General features: G+C 48.8%; 1 protein-coding gene and 1 pseudogene across 1 annotated transcript in view; both read right to left on the reverse strand.

Annotated features, from left to right (window-relative positions):
• The window catches only part of LOC139061195 (uncharacterized), a 228,647-nt gene that overhangs the window by 177,187 nt on the left and 33,791 nt on the right, over positions 1 to 17,669 (reverse strand). Inside the window, exon 9 of the mRNA XM_070540841.1 lies at positions 12,789 to 13,016. Within this exon, the coding sequence (XP_070396942.1) occupies positions 12,789 to 13,016 (228 nt within the window). The remainder of the gene's footprint in view (positions 1 to 12,788; positions 13,017 to 17,669) is intronic.
• LOC135896274 (uncharacterized) lies at positions 1,362 to 11,248 on the reverse strand (annotated as a pseudogene).

The raw sequence follows: 17,669 nt of genomic DNA on the forward strand, positions 1-17,669 counted from the left end.
TTGGTGGTGCACTTTGGCGAGGGGCGTATGTGCACAAATTCAGATTTGGACGGGGAGCACTGAAGGCTGCATCGACGGGCATAGTTGCCTACGATGTCCGCCGCTTGCTGTAGGTTGGCCTCCATTTCTCCTACCAAGCCGTGTTTAGCCCAGATGGTACAGCGCGTGCTGGATGCCGTCGACCCTCGCCAGCTGAGCGGGAAGTCTCATCATTGCCAGATTGAAAAGGAGGGGCGAGAGGACCGCTCCCTGCGGGGTCCCTCGCGTGCCTAATTGGTATGGGCCGTGTTCGCTGTCCCGAATCCGAATGTATGATTATCGGTCAGTGAGAAATTGCCTTATGCGGTTAAAGGTGCTTCGGCCGCAATCTGTTTGGGAAAGATGTGTTAGAATAATTTCGTGGGTCACATTGTCAAAGGCCCCCTTCAAATCCAAAGCGAGTACTACTTTGTCACTTAGGGGATATTCGATCGGGTCGAGAGTTTCTCGGTCAAGTTGAAGCAAGACATCCTGTGCGGACCGGGGTGGGCGGAACCCGAACATGGTGTCGGCGAAAACATTCTTGTTCTCCAGAAACCCAGACAGCCTGCCGCGCACCATCGTCTCCAATAATTTTCCCACACAAGAAATAAGGGAGTTGGGGCGGAGGTTGTCTGTGTTGATGGCTTTACCAGCTTTGGGAATGAAGGTGACCAGAGCGATCTTCCAATCAATTGGGAGGGGTGTTTCCCCTATCCAAATTGAGTTCATGTAAGCGAGGAGTGTGGAGTAGGGAGAGTCGGGAAGGTTGGCAAGTTATTTGACTGTAATTTTATACCGACCCGGTGCCCTTCCTCGCTCCATTTTTGCTAGGCCCGCCTTCAGGTTGTGTAGCTGGAACGCGGGCCCAGTACGTGGGCTGTGCAGCGAGTACGGTTGTGCAGCGTGTACGCGGGCCCTCGGGGGTCCTGCTGAGTACAGAGGTATTTATCTCGGAGTTTGCATACTCATTTTGAAGTGTTTCCATCGAAGCAGTGAATGGCTCGTTGGAGATGTTTTTGTGTTTCTGCTCGAGTTTGGGTGGGGTCGATTAAGGCGCGGAAGAGGCACCACGTACTCCGGCTGGACATTTGTCGCGCGGCCGTGTTGCATCGGTCCACCCAGTTAGAGTCAGCGAGTTGGCCCGCGTACTCTGCCGCTCATTGTATGAGCTCAGCGATGCGAATTTTGAGTTTCCGATTGTGTTTTTGCCTGCGCCATCGGCGGGCAAGGCTGGGCCGGGCGTCCCGGAGGTGAAGGAGGTGGTTGTCCACCTCCGGGGTTGCCTCTGAGAGTTGAATCTGGGTTTCCGTAGAGCGAAGGGTGGAAACCAATTGCTGGGACTAGATGTGGTACCCTTGCTCCTGAATGGGGGTCGAGTTGTTGTATGTTGGTCGGAATTTGGTCCATTCGGGCAATTTTGCCTGTGCGAAAGGTCTTGCCAATGGATGGGTGCGAATAGTTGTGTTGAGTATGCAGTGGTCGCTACCGAGGGTTTCTTGCGTGTTGACCCAGTCTACATATTGAATGTTTTTGGTGAGGGTAAGGTCCGGACACGTGTCTCGGGTCACGGAGTTACCCACGCGAGTTGGATGGGCAGCGTCGGTGTGCAGAGTAAGGCCCAGCGTGGACATAAGTTCCGCCAGCTTACGTCCACGTTTCTCTTCACGCGCGTATCCCCAAAGTGTGCTGGTGGCGTTGAAATCGCCCACGATCACCAGGGGGTCCCTGCCCGCAGCCTTTAAGGCGCGGCTAAAAAGGTCTGCGAAAGTGATGTTGGCTAACTTAGGAAAACAATAAATGTTGAGAACGTCTGTTTTCGTATGGGAAGGAGGGTCACCATCACGTACGAGAATTCTGTTCTGAGGTCAAGGTCAACGAAGTTGGCCGTGTAATTTTTATGCACACAGATACAGGAGAGGGGGTCCTGCTGAAACGTGGTGTAATTTCTAAGTGTGGCGCCGCTCCCTGGCTCCTGGAGGGCTACCACAGCAGGAAGGTCCTAGAATATTGTGAGGAAGAATCGTAGGTTGGCCCGCATAGAGTGGGCCTTGAAGCCTCGACAGTTCCACTGGGTAATTAGGATGGGGATGGCCAATTTGGATCGGGGAAATTTCCCGAGTTTAGGGGGGTGCCCGCCATGATCGGTAAGATTGGTAGGGGGTTGCGAAGACGATGTTCCATCGCCAGCACTCACGGGGAGGGGAGCATCCTCCATTCCGGAGAGTGAGCAACTGTCTTCGTCATCGCAATCGAGTTGTCGTCGAAACATTTTGGGGTACCCGCCGGACACGTCTTTAATTGGGCCGGCTCGCCGGGTTGTGCGAGAGGTTTGCGCGATTTGTTGAGTTATGAGAGAGGAAATCATCTCTGTCAATTTGGCAATCGCGGCATTCATCGCCGCGGAGGTTTGGGTGAGCGCAAATCCGGCTGTCCATACGGGCCTCGAGGGCGTTGATCTGGGCCTCGAAAGCGGCTACCGCGCTAGGTGCCTCTAGCGGCGCTTCTGTCTCGCTTTCCATTACTTCTTTTGCGTGGGTAGAGAGGGGTTGCGTCAATTTTGCTTCGAGTGCTGTAATTTTCTTTAGCAGCATCTCATTTTGCGCCTGGAGAGCCGCGATCATGTTTTGCTCGGCGCTGCGCGCCGCAGGAAGAGTAGAGGGAGGCGAGGAGGAAGCAGCCCTGCCCGCGCCGCTCACCTGTTTTCCTTTTTTTTGACGGCGTCGGTCCAGGCCCCGGCCACGCCGTGTTGTGGCGCCGTAGATTGCCTCCTGGGTTCTCCGGCAGGGGGCGCTGGCAGGGGGCCCGTTCCTCCCGCTAGGGGCGCTGCGCCGGCGCGTGACGTGTTGGTTTGGATTTTGTGGCGAATGGATGTGCTTTTCGGGGCTCCGTGGCGACGACGAAATCATAAGTTTTTGTGCATGCCTTGAGCTTGCTTCTGTTTTTATTTGCTGTTTTTTGCATGTAAATACTAATTGGGGGTTTTTCCGTTTCTTTCCTCTTTTTTATTTGTCTCTCGTATTTCGGGTGCGCTTGCTTCTGTTTTTATTTGCTATTTTTTGCATTTAAATAGTAATTGGGGGTTTTCCGTTTCTTTCCTTTTTTTTATTTGTCTCTCGTATTTCGGGTGCGCGGGTGTGCTTCGTGTACATTTGTTTTGCTGGATGATTAGAGCGTCCTTTCGTGCCACGTGTTCCAACATGTGCAGCCTAGTGCGACGTTGAGTGTTTGTAGTCTTTAAGTAGTAGCTTGGAAGTGGCAAGAGAAATAGCTATTAGTGGTTTTTCTGTGCGTGTATGGTAGAAAAGAGAGAGCGTGACCGCGTGGTCGAGCGCATCATACCTTTGGTCTCCGCGGCATTGATTGTTTTTGAAACAGTGGTGAGAGTTGCTTTGCGGCATTTTGAGGATTTGGATCCTGTGCGTATCGTTTTTTTTCTAGAAGGCACGTGCTCTGCATTGATATTCGCAACTTTCACCGCCTATGGGTGGCGCTACTCGAAATTCAATATGGCGGTCGTTAAGGGGATCGTGTAGATGCCACCGGCTAGTGTACACGCTGCATCGGATCGCGTAGTGTTTCCGACCGCAGCGTGGTATTGTCATGTCTTCATTTCAAAGACCACTGACTCTGGGATGTATTACGACCCACATAGGGGGTTATGAAACGCGTGTTCGGTGACTGGTTGAAGGTGAAAAAGTGTTGAACGCAGGATACATCGTTTGCTGCGGCTTGAAAGAGTGCACAGACTCGTCGTACACCGTCCAAAGATTGTGCCTGCAAACGTGACAAGTGCGGCAGAAATCACTCGAGCTATGGTTCGAATTTAGGAGTGACGAAACCATAAATATGGGTACATGTGCTATTTACTGGCTTTGTTTTTTTTTTTTCTTGCGAGTCCCTCGCCGAATAGCCTTCAGTGGCCGCACTTCAGGAAATTAAAACAGCTCATTGTATTTACTGCAGAGGCGTGAGCGGGCCCCAACGCTCCGTGAAAATGAATAGCTTGCTGCTGGTGCGTGTGGCATGGTGTACGTGTACTACATATTCGGTCGTCCACTCTTAGTTTGAACACGCGATCACATGGCTGCGCTCTTCAGCCTGCAAGTGCGACCGGCACTTGTGCGTTTCCAGGCAGACTGGTTTATGCGTAAAGGGACCACGAGTTGCTGCTTCACGAAGTCTGCATTTTTGCTACGATGCGCGGCTGTGAGCACGGCTACACGTTAAGAGGGGCCCCGTGTACTGCCGCGGCTTCGGTGTCCGAACCCTTGCCTTGCGTTGCCTGGCAAACTATGCTGCCTTTATGCGCTAGTAAACAAAGGGTGTTCGCTCGCATTCATTTGCTAAAGCATCGTCTATGCAGTCGTACAGCACATGGAAAAAGTTTAATGATGCCACAAAACTGATTTCATCGCCGTAGGAGCATTACATTGATTTGGTCATTCTCTGATGAACCGTAGACCTCGATTCGCGTGCCCACACCTCAACAGTGGTTCTTCCAGTACTTACTTGAAGTTTTTTTTTGAGCTGAGATGCGAAAAGCCGCTAAGAAAATACTGCACGAAGGCAGCGCGAAAGGAAAAAAGATAAACAGTGAAACGGGAGAAAGAGCAATACATCACGTTTATTCACATAACATGAAGAGTGCCTGTCCTGCATTGGAGCAACAAATTTTTTTTCTTACAGGGCCGCTGCTCTTGCAAAGCAGGTAAGCAAGCAGGCAACACAGGCTGTGAGCCGTACCTGATTGTGCAGCATATCCTCACCAATCAGCATGCACAAAAGTTTGAGGAACTTCTATTCTATGAAGTCGCATTCAGAGACTGGGACAAGTTAAGAATTTACAGAGCTGATATGAACCATTTGAGTGCTCAGCTAGCAAAATTGTATAAGGACATGGTTGCTGTGAGCGCAGCACAAGCAGTTAGAATTTGTGCCGAGACTACTGGGCAAAATAATACACAGTCGCAAAGAGAGCGAATACTCAGAATAACAGGAAGCAAGTGCCACACATTGCAGATTTGTGCCATCAATAACAAACAGCTGGCAAAACAAAATTGAAAAACTGCTGACGCAAAACTTCCAACGAAACGACGCCACGAGATATGGCAAGGCGTGCGAGAAGCCAGCTCTCGAAGAGTATGCAATTAACACATTGTTATCGTGACAGGCTACCCAATGCGCAATTTTACTGCCCACTCCTTTTGCATTCGTTCGTCGCAAGGAAACGAGTGAAGGCTTACCTCGCCTTTGACTGCACGGCGTGTGCACTGAGGCACACAGCCCATTTTGTTGTTCTTGTACGCCTTGCCCATTTCATCAAACACGTAACCCGTCAAAACAGTGTCTCTGCGAAAGGCAACCTGTGTCTCGGCTGCGTAGATCACTGCAGAGCTCTGAAATACCGCTGTAAAAAGCGACCCCAATCAAATACAAAACAAAGGCTCCAGCGCACCGCACTAACTGAACACGGGCGACGCGGGTACGAAACGCGGGCATCCCCTCGTTGAGGTTTACGACGGCTGCCGCATGGCGTCGCTACCACCTGTGAAAGTTGCGAATAGTATTATAGTACTTGCAAAAAGCCGTGGCGAGAAAATACATGGCGAGAAAGCCGGTAAAGCAGGCAGTGCGGGGGGTGACCCTCAAGGCAGATGAGGAGACGGGTGAGAATGGAGAGGGCGTCGAATCAACCGGCACACAATGTGATGTCGATACTAGGATGCAGAAAATGGAAAGTTTCCAGGAAGAGCTTCTCAAACAGGTGCAGGAGCTCAAAAATGAGCTAAACACGGAGCGTGAGGCACAGAAGGTAGTTGAAAAGAGACTGGAAACAGCCCAGGAAAAGCTGAACAGGACCGCCATTGTGACCGAGAATGTGCGTGACAATGGAACGCAGACCCCCGACGCGACAGGCGCGGGAGGGTCAGAGAAATACGCGGAACGCAGGCAGGGTGATGATGGGTTAGCTGGAAAGAGCAGCACCTACCTTGAGGCTGCTAGGCGGAAAAAGCAGGAGCCGAGGGGACAATGCCCCTTGTCGAGCGCGAATCACGCGGAAAATGACAAAGGGAAGCAAGGAGAGGTAGGAGAGAGTGAAAGGGTGATTATTGCAGGTGATTCAAGCTTGGCTGGGTGCTCAAAAGCAATTGTGGAGAGGGTTAATGGCGACAAAAGAGTGGCGGTAGGGACATTTCCAGGGCGCACACTGGGTTCTGTCATGGAGCGAGCAAAAGAAAAGCTCGCGGAAAATGCCCACGTGCGCAACCTCGTCATAGTAGCAGGTGGGCTAAATGACGTCCTAAACAGGAAAGGGCCAGGACTAGCCCAGCGCTTGGCGAAGGGGGCGGACGACTTGCGTGAGCTATCCCCTCAGGTGCAGATCGTGGTGTGCATGGTGCCGGAGGTGCCTGTGCGTGACAGTCACGTACAAAGAGCCGTAGTGGCTGCTAATGAGGCAATATGGAAAATGAGCCGAGAGAAAGGCTTCGAGGTTGTCGAAGTAAACAGGGAAGTGAGAAGTTGCGGTGGTTTTAAACGAGACGGGATCCACTTCAATTACAGGCTAGCACGAGAAGTGGGCTGGCGACTTGGTGGTCGCGCTGTTGCTTTTTTAGGGGGCCCGCGGGCGCTCAGGAGGTCAGAGTAGATAGTAATGAAGAAGGTCCCCTAGGGGAACATCAGAAGAGCATCGCCGTCGATAATAGAAAAAGGATGAAAACAAGAAAAAGAGCTCGCCATGCAATAGGTTACATAAACATGCAGGGCGGCAGAAGAAAGGAAAAGTGGGCAGAGATTGAGGAGCAGTTACAAAGAGAACAAATAGGGGTGTATGCGGTTACAGAAACGCACCTTAGAGACTCAGAAGAGCCACCAGTTATTGAAAATTATGTTTGGGAAGGGTGAAACAGAACTAAGTCGGAAAGAAAGGGAGGGTGAGTCGGAACGCTCATCCATCAGGGAGCCAAATGGAAAAGAGTAAAATCACAATGTGAAGATCATCTTTGGTTATCAGGTACAATAAGTGGGAAAGAAACTTGGCTGGGCGTTACGTATTTGTGGACCGGAAAAAATTGCACAGAGAAAAATAAAGAGTTAGTGGAATGCATAAGCGCTGATATTAAGGGTTTCGGGAGTGGTGCTGAAATTGTCCTGTTAGGAGACATGAATGCCCACATACAGGATTTAGATGGCTATACCGACAATAACGGGAAGTCAATGCTGGACCTTTGTGAGCAAAATAACCTCGTGATCGTGAATACAGGGCCTAAGTGTGAAGGACAGATCACGTGGGAAGTGGGAAACCGGCAATCGACCATTGATTACTGTCTGATGACAGAAGGAACTCATGATGAGTTGAGAGAAATGGTCATCGATGAGGAAGGGTTTAACAGCATAGGGAGTGACCATAAACGCATCATATTGAAAATGGGATATGTAGTTGGGAAAGCGAGCAAGGAGAGCAAAATGGCCAGTCTAAATTTGAACGGTGAACAAATAGCAAGTATAGTCACTACAGTTGATGAAGAACTTGGCAAATGGCCAAGTAAAGAGTGGGAATATGGTGAGCTTATCAGTGTAATAAAGACAGAAATACGGAAAGAGAAACAACATGTTCGTTGGAAAGAAAAAAAGAAACCGACAAGCTGCTGGAACAAGGAGATACGAGAAGCGATCGCCGAACGACAGAAAGCATCTCGAGAGCACAGACAGGCAAAGAAGGCGCCACAGGATGAAGTAACCAGCAAATGGGAAATATACCGGGAGAAAAAGTCTATGGTTCAAATACTGGTGCAAGCAAAATTAAAAGGTGAACGTGAACGTTGGTTGTCAAAAATACGTGAGAAACAGAAGGCCGCACCTAGAATATTTTGGAACCACATAAAATTATTAGGCATGAAGTCAACAACAATACAACATATCCTAGACGAAGATGAAAACAGACTCGAAGGAGAAGCGGCAATAAATTACATCCGAAAAGCAACAGCCGAATCTTTCCAAGGCAATGACGAGGTTATACTTGTTGAAAAAAAGAGCATGAAAGAGACCCAAGGGGAAAGGCAGCTGGTGCTAATAAATTTAAACTGGAAGAAAGCGGAAGAGAAAATTCCTAAGCATACAGCCACAGGGATAGACGAGATTCCCATTAGGCTGATAAATGAACTAGGACCAAAAAGTAAGGAAGCTCTGGTGAAAGCAGTGGAAAGAACTTTAAAAGATAGACGAATACCAGATAGCTGGCGACAAAGTAGAATGAATTTGATTTATAAAGGAAAGGGGGAGAAAGAATTCACTCGTATATACCGTTGACCATTACATCGGTAATATACAGGCTAGCAATGCAGGCAATCAAAAAAAGCTTCAAGCATGGACAGAGAATAATGGCATTTTGGGAGAGCTTCAGAATGGTTTCAGAATAGGTAGGCGTTTGGATGACAACTTGTTTGTTCTTACTCAGTGTATTGAAATATCAAAAGCAGAAAGCAGACCGTTGTATGTGGCCTTTTTAGACATTACAGGAGCCTACGACAACGTGGACCGCAACATATTCTGGGATATCCTGGAAGGGGAAGGCTTAGTTAACGATTGTATACAGCTTTTGAGAGAGATTTACCTAGAAAATACCGTTTCCGTTGAATGGGAAGGGATGAGGAGCGAGGAGAAAGTTCATATCAACAAGGGACTGAGGCAGGGGTGCCCTTTATCCCCGCTGTTGTTTATGATGTACATGGTGAGGATGGAGAGGGCGCTAGAAGGAAGTAATATCGGGTTAATCTCTCATACAAACAGGCGGGCACAGTAATAGAGCAGCAACTCCCAGGTTTATTTTATGCGGACGACATTGTGTTGCTAGCTAACAAGCAAAGTGATTTGCAACGTCTGGCTAATATCTGTGGACAGGAAGGCAACGATTTAGGCTTGAAGTTTAGTGTTAGAAAATCAGGTGTTATGGTATTCAATGAAAACAGTGAACAGACAGTGGAGATACGCGGCCAAGAAATACCTCGGGTAACAGAATATAAATACCTTGGTATATGGATAAACGAAGGCAATGGATATATGGAAACACAGGAAAAAACCATAACAGTAAAGGGGAAGAGAAATGTAGCCATAATGAAGCACAGAGCGCTATGGGGATACAATAGGTACGAGGTCCTCCGAGGTATGTAGAAAGGTGTAATGGTTCCAGGACTTACTTTTGGAAATGCGGTTGTTTGCTATAAATCAGGGGTACAATCAGGACTCGACGGGAACCAAAGGTCAGTGGGTCGCCTCGCATTGGGCGCTCACGGGAAGACTACAAATGAAGCTGTGCAGGGTGATATGGGCTGGACTAGTTTTGAAGTGAGGGAAGCTTGCAGTAAAATTGAGTATGAAGAACGGCTGAGGAATATGGAAGAAAGTAAATGGGCTGGGAGAGTGTTCAGGTATCTGTACAGGAAAAACATTGATTCACAGTGGAGGAAAAGAACTAGGAAGCTTACCAGCAAGTATGCGGCCTGTAGGGTGGACAACACAACAACAAACGTCAAGCGGAAAGTCAGAGAAGCTGAATTAATGTCATGGGTGGCGGCAATGGAAAAGAAACCTGCCATGTGTAACTACTTAAGAGGAAAAAACGAAATCAGGAAAGAAACCATTTATGATAACTCAAAGGGAAGCTCATTACTTTTCGAATCGAGATCGGGATGCCTTAGAACACGCACCTATAAAGCGAGATATAAGAAGGAAGAAGAAGCATGTGCTTGCTGTGGTAAAGCTAGGGAAACTACGGAGCATGTTTTATTAGAATTTGAAGACGTCTACCCAGCGGTCGATTTAGGCATCACAGGCCTCCTTGAAGCCCTTGGGTTCAGAGGGAGCAGTGGTAAAGCAAACATGTCCGCAATAGACATTAGTAAGAGGCGACTGCAGGATTGGTGGAAGAAAAGTAGGGAAACGACAAAAGATTGAGACGTACAAAAGCACAGTTCGCAATAGGGGATCAGAAAATTTGGGCGTGGTAGTTCATAGTGTATTTTTTTTCTTTTTTCATTATTTAACCTAGGTAGAATATTAGGCAGTATAGTAGCAAGAGCTTGGGGGCGCAACCCACCGCCCCGTTCCAAAGGGGACGCTCATAACATCCATCCATCCATCCATGGTGACGTCCCGCTGCGGTGACTCACCGGGAAGCTCAAGATGGCGGTGTTTTTTCTTGACCGCCGTTTTGGTCTTGCCGCCCTTTTGGGCGACTATCTTGGACTTGCGGAACTTTTCAGTGCACTCGCGGGAGCTCGTGGCGTGTCCCCCACCGCACACTGAACACTTGGGCACGCATTCGTGAGGGGCGCGCACCCCCTCCACGAGTGGAATCTGTTGCCCGTACAGGCCACAAGTGTCCTGTGTCAGGTTTGGGCATGCGTCCATCCTTTGGCCGACAGCACCGCACTTGCCGCAGGCCGGGATTGTACGGTAGTAGGGCTGGACGGCCACTACCATGTTGTCATAGTGAACAAAACGCGGTTTGTCTCTTCCGGTGAAGGTAACACGCGCTTTGTTCGATGTGCCAAATTTTCTCACTTCAACAATGGTGCCTGCTCTGCAACGCACCTTTTGCTGAAGTGTCTCTGTCGTGTCCGAGTTGCACACCACGATGACACCGTGCCAAACGTTTTCGCCATCTTGCCGTAGGTATCCGTGGAGCGGGACCGCTCCGCGTTCAATGTTGACAGAAAAATACCCGATCACTCGGTCTGCCGTCTCGAGGTCCGGGGTATGGATCACAATCAAGTTTTGTTCTCTCGAAGGGAGAACCGATGCGGTCTCTACCCGCTCGGGCCCAAGGTAAACCGTGAAAGCGGTCCCGTAGCGATTCTCGGAGAAGGCTTCGTGCAAGGAAATATGCTCACGTGGCTTTACAACGATCATGTAGTCATCCGGGTTGGGTTTTAGTAGCGGGCGAGGCTTCCACTTCGTGAAGACCTTGCCCTTGGTTCTCGCAGCGTGCGAGGCGGGAGGCTGCGTCTTGCCGACTGGGATGCCGGACGCCGGGGCGGCGGCGGGCGCCACCATCTTGGAAGCAGCGAGCGGCCGCGTTGAGGAGAGCTTGGCTTCGAATGTTCGAAGGAATCACAGAATTGGGCTCGTAAGTCTTCGGAAGTGTCGTCCAAGACATCGCGCTCGGGTCGTAGCCACGCTGGGTTAGCGTAGAGGCGGCCATGTTGCCTCGGGAAGCAGTCTTCATGGCGCCGGGCATCGGCGTCGCCGTCAGGCTGGACGGCGTCGCCCGCGTGGCAAGGTGAAAAACTGCTCTAAACTTGCCGAAAACCGGCCCACCTGGTTGAAATCGGTGTCCACGTGCGCCGGGTGGCTTGCTTTATCAGACGGTAACAAATTTGGTGGGGTACCGCGAAGTTATCCGTGGCTCCGGCCGAGAATTGGCGGAGCCGATAAGACGAGGCACGCGCGGCAGATCGCTTTCAATTTACCAGGTTTCCCCTCTCCCTCTTAAATTACCGCACCAGAACAAAACAACAAAACGCGTCTCAGGCCGCTGGAGCATCACCAGCTCGACGCGCGTCGGCGTCTCGTGCCGTAAGATCCGCGCTAGGCTTCGCATTATGTAGATGTCAACAAGACTTGAGGCTGTCTATTTTGTTATTCGGATCGTACGTTTACCCGGTTAGTACATTTTTTTCTCGCGGTTTTTCCACAAAACGTATGAACGAGGTTCTACTTATATTTATGTTGTACCCTCCGGAATAGTGTATCGGTCTTGGACCTAGATAATTTGGCGGCACAGCAAATAAAAATATATTGCCAGATTAGGTAAAAACTTTTTGCCCATTTCTATATACAATAATTCTGTTCTCGTATTCGTGTAGCGCGCCGAAAGGCTCGTATACTGTAAATACCGATTTAAGCTTAGATTTATACCTTTTCTTTGTGAATGAAAAACGATTTCTTTAAATGAGAAACAAAATAATGGGTGAATGAACATAAAACCAGCTAGAGATTAGACAAGGATGATAAGCTCTTACATGAGGGACACAGCGTCTGCACAGGCACGCCCATCCTTAAATATCGGAGCACTCACACTCAAGTCTTTTGAAATAATACTTATGTTTCTTGAACAAACGCCGCCATGCACCTGTGTTTTGAATAACTCATTTTTTCAGCAGACACACTCTTTTTCTTACTGCAACTATTACATAATATAACTGACTGCTCAAATCTGGGACGGCAATTCAAGAGGTTCATACAGCGCCCCATAAGCGCCTCCATTAAATCATATCTGACTAGTTTATTTTTTTTTAAATGTACATCTTATTTTTCAAGCCTTCCTCTCGATAAGCGTGTGGCGATAACTGCTACAAAAGGGGAAGGAGAGGGCGACAACCATGCAAAACCAAAAGCACAAAAAACTAGTATGGTAGAGCACATGCCGAGCTTCAGTATAGGATTGCACAGAGGCGGCAACAAAATTATCTACGCAATTCCAAGGCAAAGCACAGCAAACATTATCAGTGCACCTGCAAATACGCTGGGATCTATACGAGCCACTTATTTATTACCGATGCGTTTGACCCGCACATCAAGTTCCATAGATGAAAGCAACAGATGAAAGCAACAGAGGTTCAACTTGCGTTCGTACGCACAGGATTGCGCGAAAAAAAAGTTTGTTTTGCGACTTTCGTAGGTCTGATTCTTCACAACCAGGACAACGCGACAATACGGATCCTATTTTAAAGAGTGGGTAATAAAATTTTCACGTTATAGCGTACCTCAAGAGCCTTCTCCAGAGCGCAACCAATGCAGGTGCCGCCAGCCGTTGCCATGTTATGCACAGCAACGCGAAAGCCTCCCACGGTTGCTTTATTGACAGCCGTCATCGGGTGCTGCACCTCTGCCACCCTGCTGAACTTGACGATGGCGAGCCGGATCGAGTCGTCGAGTAAGCTCAGGAGGAAGCCAACAACCGCATCCTTCACCATTTGCAGTCGATTGTGTCTCTGCAATATGGAAGGCATACAGTGCATACATTGTCCAGAATAACAAGGCGGGATTAACAATTTTGCGCCTTGTGTGGAGTGCTGTGGTCATGGCACTGGCGTGGCACAAGATAACAAGACAGCGGGACAAGTCATCGACTAAAGAGACATTGTTAGTTTTAAATATTTCACTAGAAGACGCTGCATAGACAACTCGTTTAACACAGTGCGACATCTGACATAGCACGGTGTTTTTTCGGAGTCAACACACATACACATTTCAACATAGCGTGAACTTCATTCGGTCTAAACAGTCGATTGGGCAATTTCACTAAACATTACGCAACGTGTGATGGGAAACTCAGTCCGAACGCGAAAATGAAGACCCCCCGTTTTGACTTAACAGCTATGCAGCGTTCTGGGGGCTCTAGGAACCGTACCAGCGACTTCTTCCTGAGAAGGAGACGGGGTAGTTGGTACAATTCCAGGCCGCTGTATTCTAGAGATCATATAAACAAACAGTGGCACTCGGAACATATGTTTAGATTGCAGGGAGAATAGAGAAGATTGCGTATTATATAGAGCGACACGAGCATGCTTGTATCTCCTAAACAAAAAATTTTATTTTTAATTTGGCTGTGAAAGTGGTGCAAGAATAACATGCATTTGACGTCGCTCGACAGTGAAAAAGTGTATGGAACCTGTGCACCGTCACGTAACCAAAAAGAGGTGCAGGAAGAGTTATTCTACTTAGATGCAATATTTTATCGATTGCCTGAACTTGAATTTCATCTGGTCCTGCTAACTTAACGAGAGAGCAATTTCTTTCATGTTTCATGTTAGCGCATGTTGAAAAGTTGCACCGCTTGTGAAAATGAATGGAGCCACCGTGATTGGAGTAATGCATTGACACGTGGTCTCTGAGATTGCCATCGCGGTACTGGCACATCTTTTTAGAGGCTTTGTACTATTATAGTATGTGCTTAAATAATCGGTCAGGCCTTCACCTCGCGATCTTGAGGAAAACAGTATGGGCCCAAGGGCTGCCTCCGATCAAGGGCTGCCTCCGATACGGGCGCATTGGCCATTCTGAGGCCACGTATATTGTCACGTGGTAGTGACGGTGAATAACACAGTAGCAGTACTGTGAACGACAAAACTAACTTTTATTGGGCGAACCTGTGCCCACAAGACAGGCTACACTTATAGCACAACGATAGCGGCGAACATGCTCGGCGATCGTCGAAAATCTGATCAGCGGGTCAAGCGCGTCGGCTTTTATAGATCAGTCGTCGAATGTTCCAGATTAACTGATGGGACCCGCGTGTCTTCCACAAAGTTCTACACCATTCGTGTCACGCGATGAAATCTGATAACACAAGGTTCGGCGACAACAGACACGCGGATAGAAGCGTCGATAACTTTCCAAAAACGTCGGATACATGCAGGCGCGTCCCTCGCTCTGCGATTACAGTTGTTAAGCGGCGAAACGTGGTTGCCCGATAAAGATAAGTACACGTGTCAATATCATGCACCATTCCCAATGTTCGAATAGAGTACAAGACAAACGCAAAATGTAATAGGCTTTTAACGTAGATTCACATCACTACAGCGTGTTAGACGCCTTGATGCCATTTGTCTTAAGGAGAAGCGGCCGCTTAATATCCATACGGCGTATACATTCTGCATGTAACATGTGCGCAGGCAAACGTAGGAGCAAGGGAACCCGGACGCGTATTTCCGATTGCTGTAGTAGGTACAGCGGGGTGTGGCATTTGCGGAGACGACGGACGTTTGCGCCCATGCGCGAGTAAGAGCGGGTTCGAAAGAGGAAATTAGGGGATTTTTGCTCCTTTTATATTCGACTCTGCCTAGGCACTACGGTGGAGTTTCTTAGCGCGTGTTTTATTCGCTTGTCCCTATAGGCGTGCCGGCAGAAGTCATGGGGCGTGGTAGTGCTGAACTTAGCATCGCAAGTTGGTGGCTTGACGCAATTATATTTATTCAATCGTGTTTTTTACTAATTCAAACAACGTGCCATTATTTCGCACTATTGGTGGCGCCTCCAGGACACCAAAGCGGCAACAAGGACATCAAAACTAGAACCCGGACTGGTCCGTGGGTTGGGGCTCGCAAGTCCGCGACCGCGGACAGCCCATTTTATACTGCGGTCCAGTTTGTTCACGCTCCACCGCTGGCTGCCCGCGCGGTAAGACAGTAGGCACGGACGCCACATTTGGTGATCGCTGTGTCTGAAGGGGCAAGGTTCTGACTGGTGTTGTTTAAGTCGCGGGTTGCTTTTTTGTAGCGACGATAGATTGGATTTGTTACAAGCACTGCTCCAGGAGGGCACATGTAACCGGCAAACGGAGGCCTCAGGACAGCACCTGAGCTTATACTAAAGCAGACGGCGCAGTATATTCAGGGCACCCGAGGGGTAGCGTGGGTATCAAAGCTGGAAGCAAGGCGGCCCGTGGGTTGGGGTCGCGGAGGCCGAAGCGTGCCAGGGGGTGTTTGCATAAAAAATTGGCTGTCCGCGACAGCGCACAGCCGATCTTTTGCACGTGCAGCCCTCGGCAAGTGCCAACCCACGGACCAGTCCAGGTTCCAGCTTTGCATGGTGTCTCTGTTGCCACTTTGGTGTGCTGGAGGTGCCGCCAATAATTTTAAATAGTAACACGCTGTTATGATTAGTCAAAAAACACGATTGAGTAACTTGTGACGCTAAGTTCAGCACTACCGCACCCCGCGACTTCTGCAACATCAGTCAGAACTTCGCCTCTGAAGGTACGCCGGACCGATTTCCTCGCGCCTGCGGCGCGGGTGCTGAGTCAGTCATCGTTACTGGCGGCCTTTCACTCAATTGCGTTCAACCGTGATTGCTAATGTACTCTGTTTTCTAGATTTTCAATACATGCGGTCTGGGCTCTACTACGGTCGCTACTGTTCTCACATAAACATCTGTGGTGCTATTTACAAGGTACATTGCCGTAAGGCGTGAGAAAGCTATGATCCACCACGATTGAGTTAGCACGAGCGCCGCAGGTGCGAGAGAGCCTTTCCGACGCAACGGTCGCCGAATCAGCCGTCAGTGCCCGCTGCTTCACCTAATTTACCGCGCCAGCAGCCAGCGTCCGAGCGCAAACAAACGACCCCGCTCCACAACGCCGGCATGCCTAGGGACAAACGCCTACATAGAAACCTTCTCCGTAGTGCCTAGGCAGAGATATATTCAAGGAGCAAAAGCCCCCAGATTTTCGCTCTTGCGCCCGCTCTTACTCGCGCTTGCGCACAAACAGCTGTTGATCCCTCAAATGAACGTCTCATAAGAACCCCGTTGACTGCATTACCATAGAAAAGCGAGCAAGTTGGTAAGCATTCATGACGACGCATTTTTGTGCAGCGCTCACAATTCGACAAAGGACGAAGCAGAAACACACATGCGTGAAATAATCGAAGCACTTCACATCAGAAGAAAAGGGGCTCTCGGTCAACCGTCTATTCGGCTATGGGACAAGGAATTTGAATGTCGCACTAGCACGCGCGGCAGAGTCACATAGGAGCGGACGACGGGCTCCAAATTTGAGTATGCGCCAATAAGACAGCAACGCTTCGGCCGGGGTTCATGGCGTGTTCAAAGACTAATGATTTCTCTCTTTCTCGATGTTTTTCAATATAAATGTCAGCTGAGAGTCAACGCATGTGTGTTTCTCCTTCGCCCTTCGTGGAATTGTGAGTGCTGCACAAAAATGCACCATGAATCCCGTCAAGCCTATTTAGAAATGCTGGCTTTTGAATTTATGCTGACAGTAATCTTTTTAGGTGAAAATTGACCTTCAGGAGCTGGTTGCGCAGCTGTGTTTAGGAGTTTCCTTAAGCCCTGCTTTTGAGACTCATCACTTTCCGCATCATTCTTGCATGGACTTAGGCTATTTATTGTGCAGACTGTAGAGAGATTCTGGGAGGCCATTCGAATGACTAAGCAATATGTGTTGTTGAGGAAGGTGTCTTATTTTGACGTCTTCCGTTTATTGGCTCTTGAATAGTATGTGCCGTCCGTAGATACATTCTTCTACGCCGTGCAATACAGCACAGCCACGTGCTTCCGTCATCCTTCAAGAGCTCAATATTCGTGCTAAATTCGGGTGGATAACATTATCTTCCCCTTTCAGGAGCTTAATATTATTTCACAGCTTTCGGTCAGAGCGGGAGTGCATGTAGAAAGTGATGAACAATTATTTCTTCTTTTCTGTTGGAGCGCAATATTCTGCAGTACTATAGGCATCGCCGCTGCTCTTGGCTTTAATTTCAAGGGAAGATCAAGTGGCTACGGCTCACCACGAATATTGCACTCAGAACATACGGTAGGTCACTGTCGGAAAGCTGTACCTTGAGTGTTTAATCCATTTCATGTCTCGTTGAATACTGCTCATTTGCCTGCCTAAATGCTTCTGCGATAACCTCTAAAATACTGTTGGCTACGTTAATAGCATCATGGCTTACTGCCCTGTGCAGCGATTTATGACATTTGTAACAAAGCCTGTTTAATAAATGTACTTATAAAACAAGATTGCAGAAGACACTTGTCTATTTGAGCTGGTTAATGCGCTGGGTATTCAGTAATTTGCAATGAATGCTCAGTAATTGCTTAACAACTTATGCCAGGCCAGAGTT

This window comes from Dermacentor albipictus, chromosome 6 (assembly GCF_038994185.2).
Source record: "Dermacentor albipictus isolate Rhodes 1998 colony chromosome 6, USDA_Dalb.pri_finalv2, whole genome shotgun sequence".
NCBI lineage: Eukaryota > Metazoa > Arthropoda > Arachnida > Ixodida > Ixodidae > Dermacentor > Dermacentor albipictus.